Consider the following 24,083-nt stretch of genomic DNA (forward strand, 5'->3'; position numbering starts at 1 on the left):
CTTGTCTAATATCATTAGGCTGTAGACCCACTCTAAAGATGAAAATTTCCCTGAAAGATTCAAAGAATCCGCTTACCCATTCTAATGGTTTGTGGTTCCCATGGTTGTCATCTTTGCTACTAATTTTGGCCAGTAATACTTGTTATTTATATAAAATGTGAATTCTTCAGAGTGGGAGAGGGATGTAGTTATTAGTTGACTAGCCAGCCAAAGGCTTAAAATAATCCTTATTACATTATAAATCTGGAGTGGATTTATTTTATTTTATTTTTTTGTCAGAGAGATTTGGATCAGAAGTCATCTTGGATTCTTCTGTACTTCACTTTATTTGTACACCGGGTAGGGAATACAAGTAAGGTCTCTGGCTGAGTCTTAAATAGTTGTCGGAAATCTTGGAGAATGAAAGTCAAGAGTCCTGGCTAGGGGCCCCTGGGTGGCTCACATCATTAGGTGTCCCACTCTTGGTTTTGGCTCAGGTCTTGATCTCTGAGTTCTGAGATCGAGCGCCCACCTTGGGCTCCATGCTTAGCAAGGGTCTGCTACTCTTTCTGTTCCTCTCCCTGTGCCCCTCCCCCCACCCTTGCACGGGTGCTCTCTCTGTATAAAATAGATAATCTTGGGGGGATAAAAGAGTCCTGGCTATATCTACATTCGTGGTCTCTTGGTACACAATTGAAAAATGCTAGGCTTGGAGGCTCTCAGAACCTTGGAGAGCTCCAAGCGGAGATGTTGCTTTTGAACTTTGAGATACACTAAGTTGTCATTACCTATCTTTGAAAGTTATTTGAACCCTGAGGACCTTAAAAATTTACAAATTGTAAAAATTCAGCATATTTCAAATTAGGCATAAATAAAGTTTATTATCTTTAAGAGCAATGATTTAGGTTTAGATCAGAGGTTTTCAAAATGTTGCTTCTCATCACTTGAGAACTTGTTAAAAATGCAAATTAAGGGGATCCCTGGGTGGCACAGCGGTTTAGCGCCTGCCTTTGGCCCAGGGCGCGATCCTGGAGACCCGGGATCGAATCCCACGTCGGGCTCCCGGTGCATGGAGCCTGCTTCTCCCTCTGCCTATGTCTCTGCCTTGTCTCTGCCTCTCTCTCTCTCTCTCTGTGTGACTGTCATAAATAAATAATTTTTAAAAATGCAAATTAATAAGCCCTTCTCTAGATAGACTTGGTCAGATACTGGTGGTCTGGCTAAGTAATCTGTGATTTAAGAAGTCATCCAGAAGATTCTGGTGAATGCTAAAGTTTGAGAAATACTGATTTAGATGCTTTGATGATACTCATATTAAAAGAGAGCCTTCAGAGCCTTTCTCGGATCCCTGGACTGCTTTTGGATTAAGAAGTATATTTGGGATTCTAGGAAAATGTTTTATTTAAACTGCTTCCTAGGGATCCCTGGGTGGCGCAGCGGTTTGGCGCCTGCCTTTGGTCCAGGGCGCGATCCTGGAGACCTGGGATCGAATCCCATGTCAGGCTCCCCGGTGCATGGAGCCTGCTTCTCCCTCTGCCTGTGTCTCTGCCTGCCTCTCTCTCTCTCTCTCTCTCTCTCTCTCTCTCTCTCTCTCTCTGACTATCGTAAATAAAAAAAAATAAAAAAATAAACTGCTCCTAGTACATAAGTCTACCACCTAGTCAGAGTTCACTTCAGTGTGTACTAGGTCCCATTTAACTGAGATTTGGATGATACAGTAGCATTGCTTATCTAAGACTTGTAATAAAACTATTCAACTCTACTTAAAAATATATATATACATTTTACATATGTGCATACAACTTCCATGGATATATAGTTCTGAATCTTTATTCTGCTAGTTGAAGTCTATCCAGACTCACTATTGGTAATTTATGTTTCTTTGTAGTTAAGCATATTCCATTTCTGTGCTCTTGCTCCTTTGTCTGGGGTACCTTTGCATATACTTCTTGATGCTATATGGCATTGATATCTATTCTGATTTAAAAGGGAGCCTATCATATATGTGTACTTGAGATACAGTCATTAGTGTTTGTTACTGGATTCATTGGATTAATAAAAGTAATTTTGGAAAGTTGTATAAGAAAGGAAATGCACAGTTGGAAGAAGATATCACACCAGTGAGTTTGTAAATAAATGGCATTCTTAAAAAGTGCTGTTAATAAGTTGAAAGGAAGACCCTTTACAAACAAGGTGTACTTGTACCTCAGTCTTAACTTTGTTGTCTGAATTAAAGGGATTGGATATTGGCAAACAGTTTCCAGAAGTTAAACACTTGGGAAACTTGAAGATGTATGAAAGTAAGAGCTTAGTTAATGAAGATGAAGTTTGCTTCTTCTTACAGTAAAAAAATCACCATTGATAATTCATAGGTAAATGTTGTCTTGAAATAACTTTTAAGTAAAAAACTCTTAGAGTTTGTTCTTTTTAATTTTTCACATTTGTTTTTTAATAAATCCTTGAGTGCCTAATACATCTGTTTCACAACTGCTTGTTTTATGTGCATTGTCTTTGTTTATTAAATATAATTTATAAACTTAAACATTTAAGTCCAAAGTGGAACAAAAACAATCTTTTGATATGCCTATATTTTTGCTCCCTTTGTTTTTTTTTTTTTTTTTTAATTTATTTATTTATGATAGTCACACACAGAGAGAGAGAGGCAGAGACACAGGCAGAGGGAGAAGCAGGCTCCATGCACCGGGAGCCCGATGTGGGATTCGATCCCGGGTCTCCAGGATCGCGCCCTGGGCCAAAGGCAGGCGCCAAACCGCTGCGCCACCCAGGGATCCCAGCTCCCTTTGAAATTCAAAGAATTTTTCATTACTGTTGCTATGATTAGAAGGATTTAATAGTGTCTGTGTGTTGTAATGGGATAAATTCTGAGCCCTATGAATCAAAACCCTAAAACCTGTGTTCAACTCACCAAGGTTCTTAACCTCTCACAGTTTTCTGATCTGTAAGATAAGGTGTTTCCGACTCTAAATTATGTAACTTTTAAAAATTTGCATTAATGTAAATTAACTGGTATGTCTGATCTTCAACTTACTTTTTTGTTTTGTATTGTTTTTTAATATAGCTCCAGTAGAGGGAGAAAATGATGACAGGGAAAAGGAGAGAGGAAGAGTTGAAAGAGGGAGAAAATTCAAAATAGATTTCATGAATAAGAAAAAACTTTCTAAAAATGAAAATTATCCAGATTTTACTTTATGACAGTGAGATTTTTACTTTATTAAAATATTGTTTATGGGTGCCTGGGTGGCTCAGTTGGTTAAGTGTCTGTCTCTGGCTCAGGTCATGATGTAGGGTCCTGGGATTAAGCCCCATACCAGGCTCCCTGCTCAGCAGAGTCTGCTTCTCCCTCTCCTCCTGCTGTGTGCGCTTGTGTGCGCGCGCTCTCTCTCTCTCTCTCTGTCAAATAAATAAATCTTTAAAAAAATATTGCTTGAGTAACCATATTTCGTTACATAATTTTCCCCCACACCTGGCATTTTTCCACCAACATGAGGAAAAGGAATTATGTGATTTATTGAACAGCTGAGTTCTGATCTGTGACCACCCTTAGGAACTGTTAATTTTTAAGGCTTTTACCTCTATTTACTAGAAAAGAGTAACTACTGTATAATTTGGGTTATGCTAATTGGAGTCTGGATGTGCCAGCGTATCTCTGTTTATGCTAGTTTTCCACTTGACAGGTTGCACATAAATTAAAAGAAAAATTAAGACTCAGGAAACACTGTATCTGGGCATCCATATTCTTCTTTTCTATAGAATTATTAGTACCTAGCAAATTAAAGACCCTCGAAAATATATATTCAGTTCAGAGAAAAATCAGCTTCTACAGAAAGGACTGAAAGGATAGTAATAAATATTATCTCTCTCCTCACTACCTTTAGTGTTTACAGCCTCTTGAATTTATTTTCTTTGATTCCTGTCCAGAAGACAAGTAACATTAGGTTAAAAATGTTCCATATTAGAAATGGAATAATTTTGATGATAAAAATTTTTTTTTATTTTTTTAAATTTTTATTTATTTATGATAGTCACAGAGAGAGAGAGGGAGAGAGGCAGAGACACAGGCAGAGGGAGAAGCTGGCTCCATGCACCGGGAGCCCGACGTGGGATTCGATCCTGGGTCTCCAGGATCACGCCCTGGGCCAAAGGCAGGCGCTAAACCACTGCGCCACCCAGGGATCCCGATAAAAAATTTTTAATCTGGAATTGCCATTCATATATATACTGTTTTAAATCTGAGTTTTGCTTACTGGTTGCTCCTACATCAAACTATGTAAAGTTTGCCTACAGTTTGCTGCTATATCAAATGTGTGTGGATGAGTGAATTTTTAGGCAAAAACTTTTTTTTTTTAATTTCAAAGTAAATGAACTATAAGAGGTATAAGAAAAGAAAGTATATTGATGGGTTATGGATTTAAGGTAGGAAGCAGCTGTCAAGCAATACATTTGTCTGCCCCTTCAGAGGAAGTCTTCAAGCTGGGTTTGACAGCCTTTTACACACTTTTTAATAATCACATTAAATGTCCTTTGGTTTTTTGTTAGATTTGTTTCCTTAATAGACTACTTTCTTTTTCTTTTTCTTTCTCTTTCTCTTTCTCTTTCTCTTTCTCTTTCTCTTTCTCTTTCTCTTTTTCTTTTTCTTTTTTTAAGGTTTTATTTATTCATGAGAGATAGAGAGAGGCAGAGAAGCAGGCTCCATGCTGGGAGCCTGACGTGTGGTACTTGATCCTGGGATCCCAGGATCACACCCTGAGCTGAAGTGGCGCTAAACTGCTGAGCCACCGGGGGTGTCCACCCCCCCTTTTTAAAAGATTTTATTTATTCATGAGAGCTACACAGAGAGAGAATAGACTACTTTATTATATGAACTAAGATGAGAGGGAAGAGGTCTTCCTTAGGTGGAACTCCAAAATTACTGCTCTCCACAATATAGCTATCAGCTTTAGCCAGTTGGCCGCTTTGGCCATACCCTAACATGATGGCTTCAAGAAGCTGCTTATGCTTTAAAGAAGGAACTTCTTCAGTAATTTTTATTATTAATCATATTTTTTGAAAACATTTTTTTACTGGTATTGTGTAAATTTTCTTCTTCCTCAGGAGTTAACATCGCCCCTACGGTCAGGGACAGTGTAAGTGAGGATTGTGCAATTGCCAGGTATTATGGGCTGTTGATGAGCACAGTGGTTTCTCTTGGGTCTTGGTGCAGACCAGTTTATTACTTAAATGCATTGTAGACCACATAGATGACCTTAGTTAGCTCATTGTTTTTGAAAGATGCTCATTACTGTCTGCTGGGTGGAAAGAAGAAATGCAAAGCCCCACTGTTGTAAACTGCTATCCTGTCTTTCTATAAGTTTTTGAAAGTGAGGATGTGTACATAGGTGACCAATGTATAGGGCTTCTTTGGTAAATCTTTATATTTTCTGAACAAACATGCCCAAATATGGTAGAGTACATTCCTGTTCCTTTAATCCAGACTGCTTTGTTCAGTCTGTTAGCAGTATACACATCTGGTGTTTTTATCTCCTTCATGGTGCATTTTTATTTATTTATTTTTATTTTTTTCAGATCTCTTGGTATGTGAGGTGCATGTTTTACAGACATGTTTGGGAATACTGATAGTGTATTCTCTGGTCAACTCTTTTTGATAGCAGAATGGCTTTTTTTTTTCCCTCTCTCTCTGTACCTCTTTCTTTGCTAGAGCCATACTACACAGGAGCTGGTAGAAAAAGAAGAACAAGAGGGATCATTGACAGACTTGTTTTTAAGGGGTTAGCTCCTTTGGAAGGGTCATTGAATCCTTTTCATCAGTCCCATACGGTATCCAGCAGTGGTGGAAGTCCCTTCCACAGAACTAACATTCAGAAATATGTACCTAAATTTACTTCTTTACTGCCAGTAACCAAAAGAACGAAGGGTGACATGGAGCCAAACTGCTCGCCTGAATCAGAGGATAGAAAAAGCTTAAGCTGGATATGATCAAGTAATTCAAAGGCTACAGGGTCACACTTTGTTAAAAGATAAACAGTGCTTGAGCCCAATGGCCAGGCACAGTGTGTTTGTGAAGAAAACCATGGTTCTTTTCCTCATAAAGTTCTTTTCCTATCCAAGAGAGTTTTTGCAGTAACAGTCCGTACTATCATCCTCAGAGTGAGAGGCTTTGAAGCTCCTAGGACAGGGGTAAATACCTTCACTTCCCGCCCCTCTGTCTCTACCTGATCCGTTAAATAAGCACTTAATAACAAATAGATGTGGTCCTAGAATGGGAATTTCGTGTGTTTTACAGGCATCTTTTGGTTAACTCTACAGATGGTTCCTGTGATGCATGTAAGAGATAGGTATTATTTCTATACAGTAGTAATTATCTCCATATTTTTGGCAGAATAACAAGGAATGCTAGTAGGAAATTATGGAAAAAACTCTGGGTCCTTCTGGTGATGGGTGGTACTGATGGTCACACAGCATTGTGAAAAAATGCCACTAGACTGTACACTTAAAAATGGTTAAGATGATAAATTCATGTTAGTGTATTTTATTTTACCATCTTAAAAAATAAAGTCAAACTTTGTTTTATAACCCCCACCCCAAAAGAAGAAACCCCTTTGGGTGCAACTTGGACATGAATAGTAACAGATAACTAAAGAATTGCATAGATGAGTGCTTGTAAAATACTTTTATGTACATTTCTCTTCATTTATTGATTGGTAAGATTCATAAATAATACCTCACTTATTTATAAAAAGAGTTGTGGCATAGAGAATTTGTATAATTTAGAATCTTTTTTTTTTAATTTTTTTAATTTTTATTTATTTATGATAGTCACAGAGAGATAGAGAGAGGCAGAGACACAGGCAGAGGGAGAAGCAGGCTCCATGCACCGGGAGCCCGACGTGGGATTCGATCCCGGGTCTCCAGGATTGCGCCCTGGGCCAAAGGCAAGCGCCAAACCACTGCGCCACCCAGGGATCCCTATAATTTAGAATCTTATAAGAAAAATAGTATCAGGACATGTGATCTAGATAAAATTTTATCCTTGTTTTGTCCTCAGTAATACAGTTTTGTTTTAGTCTCTTACATTGTGTGTGTTTCTTTAATACCAGTTAGCTCAGCAATGATTACTCACACTGTGAATGATGTCAGTACTACTTGGAAGTTGTTCGGAATCTTTTTTTTTTTCCTTGCCAAAGGGGACTGGAATAGTGAGGAAATAATTAAAAATCTTCAAAAGGGAGGCGCAAAGGCTTTAGTTTGGTTGTTGCACATGCAAGAGCCCTTTCAACTACATATTGAGGAAAATTAAAAATGAGTGCTTGCACCTAGGCTTTTGTTTTTCCAAGAGGGTTATATCCAGCCTTGCACAACTCTTAGCTAGTGGCAGGTTGCATTTCCTTCTGGAGCCCCAGTGCAGAAGTCTGTTATAATCTGTATTGTCTTAGTACCCACAGCCAGCAATTCCATTCTATTATGTTTGTGCATTTTTAGTATCCCTTGAGATAGTAGCCAGCCACTCTGAATGGCACATATACTAATATAACAGTTACAATTTGTTTGGTCTCTAATTAAGTTATGTAGATTTTTCTGTAAGCCTGTTATTTTTAGTATATAATTTTTACATATAAAAATATTTTTAGGAATTCATACCATGTTACAGCAGAAATGTCTATACTTTTTCGTAATATTAATAAATTATAGTGGCTCATTCTGAATATTAGTGAGTAGCTCTTGCTGACTTTTTTAAGTTCATAAAAAGAAGCAGGTGACTTCAAAGACCTGGAAGTAAGTTTCTGGCCAAATTCAGACCTCAACTTTTCAGATCTAGACCATCCTTAAGGACGATTTCAGTTTTTAGACAACAGATTTCATGCTTTTGGTTCACATTCCTAAGAGTATCTCAGGGAGTATCTCCTGGTAGCTTATCATTATTGATTATTTTCTTTCTTAAAATGGGTGGTGAGCCTGAGAGATACTTACAAGAGAAGAAACTGTACTCCACAAAGAGTGAAATTTTGAAAACTACTCCCCTGATAAATCTTTGCTTATCTTGCATACTCCAGTGTTTCAGAAACAGTTAATTTTTTGTGTACTAATCTAGACCATGGTTAGCAAGTTTTTTGTAAAGGGCTAGATAGAAAATGTTTTGGGCTTTGGGTATCACATAAGTCTCTACCACATATTTTACTTCTTACTTTCTTCTCCTCTTTAAAAAGAATTTTTTTGGTAATTACTCCAAAATGTAATTAGAATGTAAGAATCTTTTTATATATTCACAGGCTTACCAAAAATAAGCTGCTAGCCAGATTTTACTCATAGGCCATAGATCGCCATTTCTTGATTTTTATTATCTTAACTAAAATACTTATTTAAACCCACCGATAGCTTGCCTGAAACCATGTTTTCCTCCCTGGTAGGTAAAACTTACAGAAGAAACCATTTGTGACATCCCTGTCAGTCATTTAACCAGCCTCCACCTTTGGATATTTTTTTTTTTGCTTTAAGTTAGAATTTCACATGTATGGACTCACAGAATAATATTAAAAAAAACTATTCCCAAGTATAACTATGACTGAATACATGGTTAAACCATGAGTTAATTTGAAAAGTTTCTTTAGATTCTGTCAAAGCCTTTCTTTTTTTTTTTTTTAAAGGGAATTTTTTTTTAAATTTTTTATTTATTTATGATAGTCAGAGAGAGAGAGAGAGAGAGAGAGAGAGAGAGAGAGAGAGAGAGAGAGAGGCAGAGGGAGAAGCAGGCTCCATGCACCGGGAGCCCGATATGGGATTCGATCCTGGGTCTCCAGGATCGCGCCCTGGGCCAAAGGCAGGCGCCAAACCGCTGCGCCACCCAGGGATCCCTGTCAAAGCATTTCTTTCTTTCTTTCTCTCTTTCTTTTTCTCTTTCTTTCTTTCTCTTTCTTTCTTTTGATTATTTATTTATTCACAAGAGACACACACAGAGAGAGAAGCAGAGACATAGGCAAAGGGAGAAGCAGGCTCCTCACAGGAAGCTGGATTTGGGACTCGATCCCCAGACCCCAGGATCATGCCCTGAGCTGAAGATAGATGCTCAGCCACTGAGCCACCTACATGTCCCTGTCAAAGCATTTCTGACTTTGTTTTATAAATCAAAAGTACATTGGGTACAAATTGTAGCCTTAAGAAAATAAGCTAGAGAGAGATGTAACGACTCTTATCTGAGAGGTCTTAGCCTCCAGAGAAATAGAAAAAAGTAACTTTTTTTTTTTGCAGTAAACTATTACTATATACTATATGATACACATAAATTATTTAATCCTGATATAAGACTCTTGTGAGATATGTGCATTTATCAACATTGTTTTATAATCTGTTTTCCATCTCTATAATTTTGTCATTTCAAGAACGTTATAGAAATGGAATCTATGGTACTTAACCTTTGGAATTGGCTTTTTTCCACTCAGCATATAACTCCCTTGAGATTTATCCAAGTTGTTGCATGTATCATTAGTTTGATCCTGTTCGTTGCTGAATGTAATTCCATGGTATAGATGTTCCACAGTTTGTTTAAGTCTTCTCCTGTTGAAGGACATTTGGGTTTTTTTTCCAACTTTCCCTATTATGAATAAAGTTGCTTATGAACATTTGTGTGCTTGTTTGATGTCATCATAAGTTTTCATTTTATAAATATAATTTTGGGGATCCCTGGGTGGCGCAGTGGTTTGGCGCCTGTCTTTGGCCCGGGGCGCGATCCAGGAGACCCGGGATCGAATCCCACGTCGGGCTCCTGGTGCATGGAGCCTGCTTCTCCCTCTGCCTGTGTCTCTGCCTCTCTCTCTCTCTCTCTGTGACTGTCATAAATAAATAAAATTTTAAAAAAATAAATAAATATAATTTTGTGTAAATATTATCTGTTCTATTGATGGACATTTAGTTTTTTTCCGATTTTTTTTCTCTTGTGATATGCAGCAATGAATGAATGGCCTTATACATGTCTATATTAATGGATACATCTGTGAGATAGACCTACAAAGTGAAATTACTGGGTCTTCTAGAATGTGCATGTTTAATTTTACTATTTTTTTTTTACTATTTTAATTTTACTATTGCAGAATTGCCCTCCAAACTGGTTATTCTGTTTTGTATCTTCACTAGTAGTATTGAAGAGTTCTTGGGTTTTTTTTTTTTTTCATATTTTTCCTATAACTTATTATTAAACTTTATAATTTTTTCCAATCTGATGGATATGAAATGGATTTTGTTGATTTAAATTTGCCTTTCCCCAGTTACAGTGATGTTAAACATTTTGCAATGTGAATTACCTTTTCATATCTTTGGATCCACTTTTCTCTGAATCATTTACTGATTTTTTTTTAAGGGATTCTTTATATATTTTAGATAGTTACCTTTTAAAAAGCTTTTGTTACGAAAAAGTTTTCAACATACTCAAAGGTAAAAATAGTAGTACAACAAATTGCCATGAACTCATCACTCAACATTGTAATATTGTTTCCCTACACCATTTCTCCCCACCTCATGATTTTATATAGCTAATCCAATGTCCTGTCGTCTGGGAATTTTTGAACATAAGCACAATATCATTTTTACACCACTCCCTAAAAGAAAAACAGCATTTTCTTAATATAACTGGGAATTGAGTGTTTATCTTACCTTTTTTTCTGTGAGCTGTATCTCAGGGTCTCTGGGAAGAGGTGGTATTTCTCTTTATAGAAGTATTCCAGCTAACACAAAACAAGAAGGAATGATAGAATATCACTATTTTGCAGCCCCTAAGGAATTAACAGATCAAGGTTATGATCGTTAATGGCTGACAACATCACAGAAGGGTGGACATTACAATTAGGCTGATGTGGTTTGATGGTGATAATATACACTAAGTCATTTGTAAATATGTTAAATATTCACTTAAAGGCATGTGGATTTTATGGTGTAGAGCTTATGTCCTGATAAAGGTGTTAAAAAGAAAAACATAAACACAAAAACTCACTAGCCCATATAGAGATCTGATAGTTGCTCCCCTTTTGAGTGGGCACAAGTGTTTTGTGAATTGGTTTGAGCTCACAAATAAACTGACAAAGCATATAACTGCAGTGGAACAGAATATCTAGGCTTAGTTTTTAAAGGGCAGAGCACACTCAACGTGTGAGAACTTTTGTGATGCTTTTCCGCTGTGATTGGCCAAACTGAAAACTGTATCTCTTCATCCTCTCCCTTAGGACTTAAATTTCCTTACCCTCTTGCTAACCTGACTCATCACATCCTGATTCCTGGGTCCCCCCACTCCTGCCTCTTGTTGTAATTTAATTTCCATCGCCCTAAAAAGAAAGCTAATGTCCATTTACAGTCACTTTTCCCACACCCAGTCCTATGCAAACACTGATCTTTCTCTGCATGTCTTTTTTTTTTAAACATTTCACATAAATAAAATCATACAGTATGGAAAAAAGAAAAAACATAGAGTATATTCTAGTTGGTCTGCAGAGGCACCAAAATGAGCATCTCCCTCCACATTGAGAGTCATTTAGGAAAAAGTCTCTGGCAGAGGCCCTGTGCTCATAAGTAGTCTGGAATGAAGCAATTCCCATGCCCTGGCATGGGCTTCCACAGCAGAACAACTTGTCCGTATCACTTGCAGGTACGAGAAATGGCCTGAGTCAGACCTGTGGCCAGCCTTTGCTTGTGCAGGAGGCTCAAACAATGAAGAAAATTACATTTCAGGTCTCCTCCCCACTTCATTCTCTCTGAAATACCACCTCCTTTCTTCACCCTAGGATGGAGTCACTTCACACTGAAGTCCAAGGACTGATAGGGCACCGCTTACCACCCTGAACCCCTCACAGTGCCTACAGCCTATATGGGCCTCCATTGCATATACAACCCTATCTATATGCATATGCTGGGAGCTAGGAGTGGGGAGTCTCTAGATCCTAAAAACAAAACGAAAGGAGAGAGAAAGAACCAAAAATTCCATACTATTTGATGGAGGTTGGTTTCTTAGTACTTTCTAAAAGCGAGTATGAGGATGTTTATTGTTTTTAGAATAGTTAGGGATCATGGACTATTTTTACGATTCATTTCATTACATTATTACCTTTATTGATACTCATATCCATTTTTGGCCAGTAGGAAAAAAACATTCAGGTTAGCTTTGAAGTCCTTTTAACATGGCTGTATTGTACTGAAAGTAAGATGTTATAGGCTTACCTTTGTATTTCCTGGCTCAGATCTGAAAGCACCCATTTCTCCAGGCAGCTTGTGTTCTTTTTAGTGGGAAATCGTATTTGAAGACTACAGTCTAGGCACTAGGAGTGTGTTCATTGCTACCAAGTTGGCCACTGTTTCTCAGACTTTTTAGTGGACCTTATAAGGAAATAGGTACTTTTAAAATTTGAAAGATAAAATACATCATGAATTTATACTAATATTTCTTACTTTAAGACTATAGGGTTTTGGGATCCCTGGGTGGCGCAGCGGTTTGGCGCCTGCCTTTGGCCCAGGGCGCGATCCTGAGGATCCGGGATCGAATCCCATGTCGGGCTTCCGGTGCATGGAGCCTGCTTCTCCCTCTGCCTGTGTCTCTGCCTCTCTCTCTCTCTCTCTGTGTGACTATCATAAATAAATAAAAATTAAAAAAAAAAAAAGACTATAGGGTTTTAATTTTACACACTTAAAACTTTCTTTCACATCTAAGAATGTCTACATAATTTACCAGGTTTTATCCCACTTTACACCACAGTAGTCTCAGAATAGTAATGCCAGCACGTGCACCAGCAATATAATTGTCAAAAATAGTTTTAAGTTTTTTGGTTGTTGGCCTCATTTTTGCTTTTGCTCTGAGAGTATTTCCTACTAGAAATGTAACTTTACTGTATTTTAAAGATACTTGTAATAGAACTCAAGTGACAGTTGGCTTTATTCCATTTAATTTTATTCTTGGGTTTTGTTCTAAGATTTTATTTTGCTTCATATTATGTAAAATTCGTTCTGAAAGTCCTATCTATAAAGTAAACCATATTCAGAGAAGTCTAGTTGCCATTTATCCCATCTCCTCTGCCCTAATTTGATTCTTTCCTTTTATAGTTAACACTTAAAATTTCATGGTTTGAGATACGTTGATAAGTTGACCCATGGAAAGTTAAAAAGCTAAGAAACCCATCCACCCATTACATATGTGGAAATTTGATGTCTGGTCAAAGAGGTATTACAGATCAGTAGGGAAAGGATGAAAATATTTGATAAATAGTGCTGGGACAGTGGTTATCCATATAGAAAAAAGTAAAAAGGAATAAATAAGGAAAGCAAAATGTTAACATTTTTAGAAAAAAAAAGTAAGGATAACTTTATGACCTAAAGATAAAGAATTCTTAAGGCAAAGAGCAGAAACCATAAAGGAAAAATGGATAAATTATAGTGTATTAAAATTTAAAATTTCTCTACAACAAATGAGTCCTAAGAACAACACACAGACCCTCAGAAGAACATATAAATGTAATCCTTTTAGGCAAATTGTGGTAAAGGGAAAACACGCACTTCTGAATCCAGTATATGTGGGTTCAAATTCTATGTGACAAAGTACAAACTAATTAAAACACCTCTAGAATCTCCATTCCATTTTGCAATGAAGATACAAATAACCATACCTTTTCAGGTTTTGTGAACATTAGAGAAAATGTATATGAAGTGTTTATTTAGAAATAATAGGAATTGCTTCAGTGGTAAACATTGTTATGAGTAATTGTAATTAATTCACAGTACTTAGAAGCAACAACTGAATTAGGATTTTATTAATAAGCTAGTGAAAACTAAATGGAAATGTTTAGGGTTACGCAAAAATCACAGGAAAAATAAAGTCCTGCTTAAAACTTAAAACTTCAAAAAAATTTTACCAATCCTCATGGGAACATTGTTTTTACAAAGTGTTAAAGTATTAAATAGGCACTTTTGGCTATAAGGTTGCTTATGATCATGCAAACAACTGAATCAAAAAAGGAGGAATTAGTGTAAGGATTCTTAATGCTTATAAACTAGAACTGGAGATCTTTTACGTGTTTCGTTCTCCTCATTCCTCTTATCACAGCTTTGGTCTTCCATGGCCCATATTCTAAATGGGACTTTTTCACCTCTTTGCCCCATCACTAACACTCTTATTGTGTTTGTGGGATTTGGGGGGGCTTGGGTTTTTAAGTTTCTTAAATCACATATATTTGTCAGATGAATACACATATCATTAGGTTTAGTTGAAAATTTTTTCCTCTTTTTTTTTTTTTTAAATTTATGATAGTCACAGAGAGAGAGAGAGAGGCAGAGACACAGGCAGAGGGAGAAGCAGGCTCCATGCACCGGGAGCCCGACGTGGGATTCGATCCTGGGTCTCCAGGATCGCGCCCTGGGCCAAAGGCAGGCGCTAAACCGCTGTGCCGCCCAGGGATCCCCAAATTTTTTTTCCTCTTATAAGGGCAGTCTTTCCCCCATTCTGAGAGATAGCTGCCTTCAAATCCTTTGTTTCTTTTGGTATTTACCTTTATATTTCTAAATAGTGGGCTTACAAAAAAAATAAAAAATAAAAAAATAAAAATAAATTTAAAAAATTAAATTTAAAAAATTAAAAAAATAAATAGTGGGCTTACATAACTATCTTTTAAAAGTTTTAAAATATATTCTCTCTTCTATTTAAAATTTTCTTATCTCACTTCTCAGCACACTTTCTCTGTCATTACATTGTTAAATCAATACTTAGCGTATACAGTATTCTGCAAATATTAACAGCTGAAACAATTACTTAACAGTGATTTCATTTCCTTTCTTAGATTTTTATTTTCAAAGGAAACAACTTATCTTTGTTTCTTTTTCTGTGTGCCTTTCATTAATTCAATTCAAATGAAGTGTAACTCATGGAAGTGTAACTCTTTTAATATGTTCAAATAGTTAAATAATCTGTCAGTTTTATTCCTTCTATTGACATGTTTTTCCTGTAACCATTAATTTTGCTGCTTTATGCTAGACTGGTTGCTCTTAGGCTTGCTGTATGGTTATGTATCATACATCATCTTGGTAATTTCTTTACTTCTCTCGTTCGTTTGCTTCCCTCTTTCATGGATTCCATACTTTTACTTTTAAATTTACTCCATTCTAATGGAGTACATCTTCCAGTGGCTTACTAAGAACGGGTATGTTGAAAGGTGCATTTTGGGCGGGTTCTTGGATGTCTGATATTTTTATTGTAGACTCATTCATACTTGATTAATACTATGACTGAACAGAGGGTTATAGGTTGGTTTGGAAACTGTCAACCTTAGGAATTTTGAACACTGTTGTCTTCTGACATCCAGTGTTGTTGAGAAATCTGATATTATTTATTTTTTGCTTTTAGTTTTCTATTCTCTAAGTGTTCCCTTAACATAGTATCCTGTTTCTGTTCTTGTTTCATGGATGCAGTAGTATTTCTGTGAGGATTTTTTTTTATTTATTCCTTTTTTTATGATGTTTTGCTGTCTTTCCTCAAATATCTGGATTACTTGACTGCCCATTTATATTTGAGTGAGATCATTTATCTGAGGGTGTTTTTTAGGGGATTGATCAATTTTCTTATTCTTGGGTGGCTGACACTGTTTTTGTTTTTATAGCAGAATTGGGAGGTAGAGATGGCAGGGTGAGATGGCAGTGGATGGGAGTGCTGGGAAAATTCACTATTCAACATGTAGACTTCTGTGTAATCTTTCAAGTCCTTTGGTATGAAGCCTTTTACTTTCCCTCAGTATGCCTGCTGTGCCAGAGCCCATAGGGTCTCTGAATCAGCCTTTGCAGAATAAGCCATCAGTCTTCTACCATTTGGGAGGAAGAGTAGTTACTTAGCTACAGTAGATGAAGGAAAGATCTAATTATCCATATAAAGATTTTTAACTAATCTTCCTGTTTTCAGAAGTGACGACCTACCCGCTCATTCAGAGAGTAACTGTTAATTTCAACTCTCCTTAAGTCTTTAGATGGATAAGGGGAATTTTCCTGCTTCTAGTTGTGTTCTTTCTACCTACCCTCTACTCCCCTGGCTGGACTGTTTATGTTTCAGTTAGAAGTCTGAAAAGTTGATGGGTAATTCTTACTTGCTCAATCTCATCACCTCTAAAGATAAATGCCACTTGAAAAAAAAATTGTTCTGCTTTTATTTTGGGATTTCGAGGCACATATTTATGTGTTCATTCTGCCTTATTTAACCAGAAGCAATCTTTATGTTCACATTTCTGTTAGAGGAAGTCTGGCCCAGGTATGCTTTAAACCCTGTTCCATTTCATAGGTCACTGATAACCTACGAGTTGGGTGTTCAAGGGTCAGTTACTCATCTCTGGTATAGTTGCCTGTGGAATGGAACATCACATGGTATCAAACATGGTATAGGAGGGTTCACAGGCTGGTAGATACAGTGATTGAATCTGTAAATACAAGGATAGGTTTATGTGAAGAGTTCTGAATTCACAGAATTAAGGTAGGGAAATTATCCATGTTTGTTTTACTTTGCTTTTACAAAGCCTGGAATTTAGAGCCCTCTCATTTGGCTTACACTCATTGTGTTAGGGAATACTTAATGCCACATGTGCTATTGCATCCAACTTACAGAAATAACCAGACAGAATAGGTTGAGCGGAATAAATTCGGAGCATAGAGTAATATAATCTTAAGAGCCATATGATGGAGACCGAAATACAGAAGAAGGTAGAATGTTCTGGAGTCAAAAAAAAAAGCATAACCACTTATATAATAAACTATTGAGAGTAACCTACAATGTTGACTGGATAGCCTGCAAATTTTGCTTAGGAGGGCAAAAGTAACAGTCTTTTTATCTTTTCTACTTTAGAACTAATTGAGAAACAGACATGGACACATAAAATTTCAGTTTTGTTACTAATAAAGATGGTGTTGGAAGACAAGACATAGATGTATGACCTCAGTAGACTTTCTCATATTTAACCCCTGAATTAGACAAGATTACCACACCACTGGTTGGGGAATGGTTGGAGACAAAGCAGTTCTACCTATACAAGGGCAGAATCAGCACCTATGTTTGCCACATAGTAGAGGGCTGATTAGAATGCATCTCTTCAGAAGAAGGAAGAACCATTAAAAGATTATGCTTCCAAAGATATTAAAGTAATTAGGTCTTCCTCCCAAGTTCACCTTTCAGTTTAAGTCATTCCTTCCTTGGCTGGGGGAAGAGTGAAGGGGTGGAGAGAAGCTGGAAAAGTATTCTTCCTATACTTTTCATTCCTGCTCACGCGTGCGCGCGCTCTCTCTCTCTCTCCATCCATAGCTGGCTATTGTTGATAATGCTGCTATAAGCAGTAAACCCTTTTATTTTTTTTATTTTTAAAATATTTATCTTTTTGAGAGAGAGCGAGAGAGAGACAGACAGGAGAGCACAAGCAAGGAGAAGCAGGCTCCCCGCTGAGCAGGAAGCCCCACAGGGGGCTCAATCTCAGGACCCTGAAATCATGACTGAGCCAAAGGCAGATGGCTAACAGACTTGAGCCAGTCAGGTACCCCCAATAAACCCTTTTAATTTGAAAACTTCTTGTCATTTTTTGGCTCTGGGAAATTTTCTTGTATTATTTCTTCTCCTGGATTCTTCATATTTTCATTCCACTATATAGCTATGCCCGTTGGATGCTTGCTTATGAATATATTTAAGAAAAAGGAAATCTAAGGGATGTTGAAAGCTACATGCAACTAGAAGTGATATGTGCTTTATCAGCTAATTTTAGACCACCTCTGTTCTATAAATTCTCTATACTATAAGCAGTCAACTTGTAAATGTTTAAATATATTCAAACAGCAGATTGTACTTACTTCCCTATCTATACAGCCTCCCTCCCAGAAGTGGAAAGCTGTTATCACTTCCTTGTATATCCTTCCAAAAGTATTCTGTGCGTTTATGAGAGAGAGTGTGTGTGTGTATGTGTGTGTGTGTTCTCCTTACCCTTTAAAAACACACATTTGTGCACTATATAAAAGTATTCCAGGGGCGCCTGGGTTGTGTGGTCAATTAGGCATTAGACTCTTGGTTTCCATTGGGGCTGTCATCTCAGGGTCGTGACATCAAGCCCCACATTGGGCTCCTGCTCAGCGCGGAATCTATTTGAGATTCTTTCTGTCTCTCCCATTCGTGTTTTCTCTCTCTCAAACAAAACTTAAAAAATATTCTGTGCTTTTGTAATAGTATATATGTATACATATACTATTTATATTTTAAAAATGTGTCTAAATGCACATGTACACTATTGTGTACCCTAATTTTTCTCACCAGTTAAGATTGGTTTCTTCCGGGATCCCTGGGTGGCGCAGAGGTTTAGCGCCTGCCTTTGGCCCAGGGCGTGATCCTGGAGACCCAGGATCGAATCCCACGTCGGGCTCCCGGTGCATGGAGCCTGCTTCTCCCTCTGCCTGTGTCTCTGCCTCTCTCTCTCACTGTGTGCCTATCATAAATAAATAAAAATTAAAAAAAAAAAAAAGATTGGTTTCTTTCCATATCATTGTCATTCATTTTCAGAGCTTCCTCTATTTCATGTATGTACAAACCATCACGTTTCTCTATTCCCACGTACTTTATTTATTTATTTATTGTTTAATTGTTTTATTGTTTTATATTTGTTACTCCTTACAGTGTCACATCTAATACTCTTGTATATTTATCTTTGTCTCTATGTATGAATTTATAGGATAAATTCCCAGAAATAGAATTGCCAAGTCCGAGAGTATGTATTTTAATTGAACTAATACCAGCTTTCATTTCCTCCTCACAGCATTTGAGGTTTCCTTCCCCCATTCATTCCAAAATAGCGTATCATCAAGTTTTAGATCTTAGTCTATTTGATTAGTGACACGTATCTTGTTTTTGTGTTTGCATGTATTTGATCAGATTTATGGCTTCTGAGCTTGTACCTGCCCATACATTTTCCCTTTGCATTTCCTTTTTGCATTTTTCTATTTTTTACTATAACATTTTGTTAAATATATAATTTATTGTATTAGGAATGAAGTAGAATTCCAACTTAAGTTTTTTTAAAGATAATTAGTATGTATAACCCTTTTTTATTAATGATCCGCTTTGTCCTCAGTGTTTTGAAATGCCATTACTTATCATACACTTTGTACTGGAGTTTATTTCTAGACTCTTTTTTTTAAGTTTTTATTTAAGTAATCTCTACATCCCGCATGGGGCTAGAATTCATGACCCCAAGATCAAGAGTTTGCATATTCTTCTGACTGAACCAGCGAAGCACTCCTTATTTCTAGATTCTTAATTTTCTTCTATAGCTTTTCATCATGTTACCAAACTACCATTTTGATAAATACATATCCTCTCTGGGCATCGCCGGTGGCTCAGCAGTTTAGTGCTGTCTTCGGCCCAGGGTGTGATCCTGGAGACCCAGGATGGAGTCCTACATCAGGCTCCCTGCATGGAGCCTGCTTCTCCCTCTGCCTGTGTCTCTGCCTCTCTCTGTGTGTCTCTCATGAATAAATAAATAAAATCTTTAAAAAAAAAAAAAGACATATCCTCTCAATAATTGCTGATGAAAACATCTATGCCAAAAGGCATGTATTTCGTGATGCTTTATTTTCAGTTAGTGAAAGGTATTTATTTTTAATTTTTAGCTCCAGTGTAGTTAATATACAGCATTATATTAGTTTCAGGTGTACAATAAAGTGATTCAGCAATTTCGTAATTACTCAGTACTCATCAAAATAAGTGTACCATTAATCCCCTTCACCTGTTAGACTCTACATCTCCTCTGGTAGCCATCTAATCTTCTCTAGTTAAGAGTCTGTTTTTTGGTTTGTCTTTCTCTTTTTTGCTTTGTTCAGTTGTTTTGTTTGTTAATTTCTACATATGAGTGAGATCATATGGTATTTGTCTTTCTCTGATTAGCTTATTGCACTTAGCATTAAGCTCTCTAGCTCCATCCATGTCATTGCAAATGACAAGATTTCAGTTCTTTTTGTGGCCGAGTAATATTCCATTGTATGTATACTACATGTTGTTTATCTATTCATCTATTGTTGGACACTTGGGCTGCTTCCATAGTTTGGCTATTGTAAATAATGCTGCAGTAAACATAGGGGTACATATAGCCCTTTGAATTAGTGTTTTTATATTTTTTTGAATGGATACCCAGTAGTGTGATTACTGTATTATAGTGTAGTTCTGTTTTTTGACTTTTTGAAGAACCTCCATACTGGTTTCCACAGTGGCTGCATCAGTTTGCATTCCCACCAACCTTGCCAAACAGTTCCTTTTTCTCTACATCCTTATCAACACTTAACTGTTTTCTTGAGTTTTTCTTTTAGCCATTCTGACAAGTGTGAAGTAGTATCTTTGTAGTTTTGATTTGCATTTGCCTGGTGATGAGTGATGTTGAGTATCCTTTCATGTGTCTGTTCATGTCTTCTGCCCTTTTTTTAGTTGAATTATTTGTTTTTTTGGTGTTGAGTTGGATAAGTTCTTTATTTTCAATATTGACCCTTTATGAGATATGTCATTTGCAAGTATTTTTTCCCATTCAGTAGTTAACTGTGATCTGTTATTTTTAAAATAATTTTAGTTATTGCTTTTACTGTGTCATATATGAATTAAGATTTTTTTTTTTACAGTAGTTGACACAACGTGTGCATTACATTAGTTTCAGGTATACTCTGAAACTGATTTTTAGATGTCAGCTCATGAGCTCCTCTCTGGTCTATGTGTTATAATTTAGGAATATTATATGGTCAAATATAAACACTATATAACTCCATAATTTCTCCTCAGTTTGAAGAATTTTTCTTTTCTTTTCTAGCCTTCAATCTAGACAACGAGCAACCAGATTATGATATGGATTCAGAAGATGAGACCTTATTAAATAGACTTAACAGAAAGATGGAAATTAAGCCTTTGCAATTTGAAATTATGATTGACAGACTTGAAAAAGCCAGTTCTAATCAGGTACTGTACCTTGTAAAAATGTCTCCTGTCTTACTATTAATCCAATTAGCAGCTTTATTTTGCATTTTCTTTAGACCTAAGTATATTGTATTATACTGCCTTTTAAATTTTACTGACATCCTAGAATTTCTATTTACAGTATTCCTGGAACTGAAAACTTAAGCATAATGTCTTTGAATAAGTATGAAGAGTACTATTCTGACCTTTCTTCTTTTTTGGATATAAAAATAATACTAGCTGCAATGCTATATAATATCTTCTTCATCCTTTCCATAGGCTAAATTTGCTTGGTTGTGTCTCTATGGCAGATAGCTCATACCAAATCTTACTTGCTGCTTAGATTTATTAAGGTACTCTGTCATTTTAGATGTATTTTAGTTTTACTTATATACTATTTAAAACTTTTAGTGAAGAAGAAACTTCACAAATAATTTTCTTTAGTGGGTCATTCTAAATATGGTAGAGAGGATTAAAAATGGTATGGCCTTCTTGGAAAGCAATTAGGCAGCATATTTCAGGAACCTTAAAATATACCTTTTGGTTTAGTAATCCTACTTCTAGGAATCATTCTCAAAAAAAAAATAGTGAAAATTCGAAGATTTTTGAACAAGGATGTTTAGAATAACCTATAAATTGTGTGTAGGGTAGGATATCACACAACCATTAAAAACCATTATTTTGAATATCAATGGAAATTGTTCCTTATATGTTAGAGTTCAAAAAAAGGAAACAGAATTGTTAAGGACAAAACTATGAGATTCATTTAAAGAATTTACATTTATATGTGTGCATTGAATAAAAGATCAGGAAAGCCCAACAAAATACCACTAACGGTTCTATTTAGGTGATCAAATTTTGGTGATTTTTATGTTCTTTATTCTGTTTTTCTGTTTTCCAAGTTTATTATTATGAACGTCTTCTAGATATTGTAATTGGATTTTAAAAATAAACTACTTTAAAAAAATTTCTGGTGTACTTGTGTGGTATATTAATATATATTAATTGTTATTGATGTAAGAAGTTATAGAAATAAATGTTTTACAGTAGACTGTTAACACTTTTCATTAATTTGCCTATTAGAAATTCATTATTTTCCTTTACCTCCCAACTTGAGTCCTTTAAATAACTTTTCCATGGCGAAAGGACTTTGCTGCACATTTAGCCTTTCTACCAGTTCCCCCTCTCCCCCCACCCCTGCCCGCCTTGGGATGGAAAGTAATATTTAATGTGCAATCAAAAGGACATTAAAAACTGAATTTTGTAAAATTCAACTTAGTTGGCTTTTTGAGAGATTCTTTTTTTTTTATTGGAAATTTGTTTTAATTATCAGATTTAAGTACCAAAAATATTCTTAATAGTGCTCACAGTTTTCCTGAGGTTTTGATCCACTGGCATTAGGTATAATTTCATTTTTCTTAATATTCAAACTTTTCTAGCAATCCTAAATATAGTCTTTATTTCAGCATTTCTGCTACTTTCCATAATTGCTCAGAAATTGCTCGTGGTGGCTGAAATTGTATCATCAGAAGCCTTCAGCTCTCTGTTCTGTAATTGGCTTTATTTCATTTCTGTCAGTAATATTTATTTAGTACTTCGGTGAACAAGAGAGATGACACATGTTCTGCCCTTGGGGAGCTTCTTCTCTAAGTGGGGACACAAAAAGCATGCGTGAACAATACAATTAACGATCCATGTATAGTCAGTAAAATATCCTATTACTTCTCTTTGCTCAGTGACAAGTTTTTAAATCCTAAAACTGGGTAGGCCCAGAGAATGATTGCACCTGCTTTCAGCAGTGTAGACAAAGGTAGAGGTTCATCTTAGGGACAAGATAATGGTCCTGTTATTAGGATAAAGGATTAAAGATACCAAAGGCTGTTATTTTAGGTGCCTGAAATGTGGATTCATGAATTTCTTTATTTTCCTTTCTTGGCAGCTAACATAGTAGCAGATCTCAAGGCAAGGAATCAAGTTTGTGGTTAAAGCAATATTTGTTAGGTTGGTAGAGAAGACATAAAAGACTGAGACAAAGCTTCTGCCCTCATCATTTTGTAGAGACTGCTGCAATGAAGCCATTATTGAAGATTCCTGTCGCCAAATGCTGTGACTATTTTCAGTCCCCATTCATTCATTTTAATTGAGTGCTCCTATTTCTTGAAACTCATCACCTTTGGTCTTTTGAATATACTTCATTCTCTTCTGATTTTTTTGGGGGGAGTGTGTGTTATTTTCTGTGATCATTCCTTCTAATAGTCCTTTACTGAGTCCTTTTCGTTAATTTCTGCAAACATTAGAGTTTCTCAAAATTCTGTTCTTGATATTTTTATCCTATGTGTTTGGGGTTAATATCACCTTAGCAAGCATTTTTATGAGGGTGAATATTATATATATATGTATCTTTACCCTTGACCTCCTTCTCAAGCTCCAGGACTTTTCCTTTTTCTCTTTTCGTGCTGCCTATTGCCATCCCCACCTAGATAATCCACAGACATCTCAAGTTTAATTTTTCTGAATTACTCTCTTAGCTCCACATGATCCTGTTCTGTATTCCTTCTCTCTCCATTGACTCCCAAAACTCACAGTGATGTGTGTTTTATCCCTTTTCATTCAGTCCCTAAATTTCTAACTCTTCTTCATGCACCTGTATATTCCTTGCATATTCCATCTTTAATTATCTCTATTTCTTTCATCTTCCTCTTTGCCAAGGGTCCCTATTTACAAGAGACCCTTTTATTTGACTTCATCTTTCTCAGTAAACTGCCACCCTTTGTCTTTCTTTTTTCTTTCTTTCTTTTTTTCTTTTTTTTTTTTTTTGGTCTATTACATTTTTAAAAGGTTAGTCATATTGTTTAACTTTTACTCCTACCCCAATGCATTTCAGTATACTGAAACTGTATCCAGATCACCAATGGCTTTCTCATTGTCATCCATCCATTTTAGCCCACATCCTACTAAATATCCCCTGTAGTATTAGAAGAATCTTCTTTCTTCATCTCCTCCTCCTCCGCTACCTCTTGTTGCTATTTCCTTCGCTATCTGTCCTCAGAATTTATCCTTATATCTTAAGCTAGCAACATAGGTACTCCTAGAAGGGAGTAATTTATAGTTCTGACCTCTATCTTAA

At 36.3% G+C, this 24,083-nt stretch overlaps 1 protein-coding gene across 2 annotated transcripts in view; it reads left to right on the forward strand.

Moving 5' to 3' along the window:
* LOC129495530 (enhancer of polycomb homolog 2) overlaps window positions 1-24,083 on the forward strand; it is a 118,824-nt gene that overhangs the window by 59,332 nt on the left and 35,409 nt on the right. For both annotated transcript variants that reach the window (XM_055303114.1, XM_055303115.1), the window contains exon 3: window positions 20,814-20,959. In XM_055303114.1, coding sequence (XP_055159089.1) covers window positions 20,814-20,959 — 146 coding nt within the window. The remainder of the gene's footprint in view (window positions 1-20,813; window positions 20,960-24,083) is intronic.

The sequence above is a fragment of the Nyctereutes procyonoides genome, unplaced genomic scaffold (genome assembly GCF_905146905.1).
Source record: "Nyctereutes procyonoides isolate TBG_1078 unplaced genomic scaffold, NYPRO_anot_genome, whole genome shotgun sequence".
Lineage (NCBI taxonomy): Eukaryota > Metazoa > Chordata > Mammalia > Carnivora > Canidae > Nyctereutes > Nyctereutes procyonoides.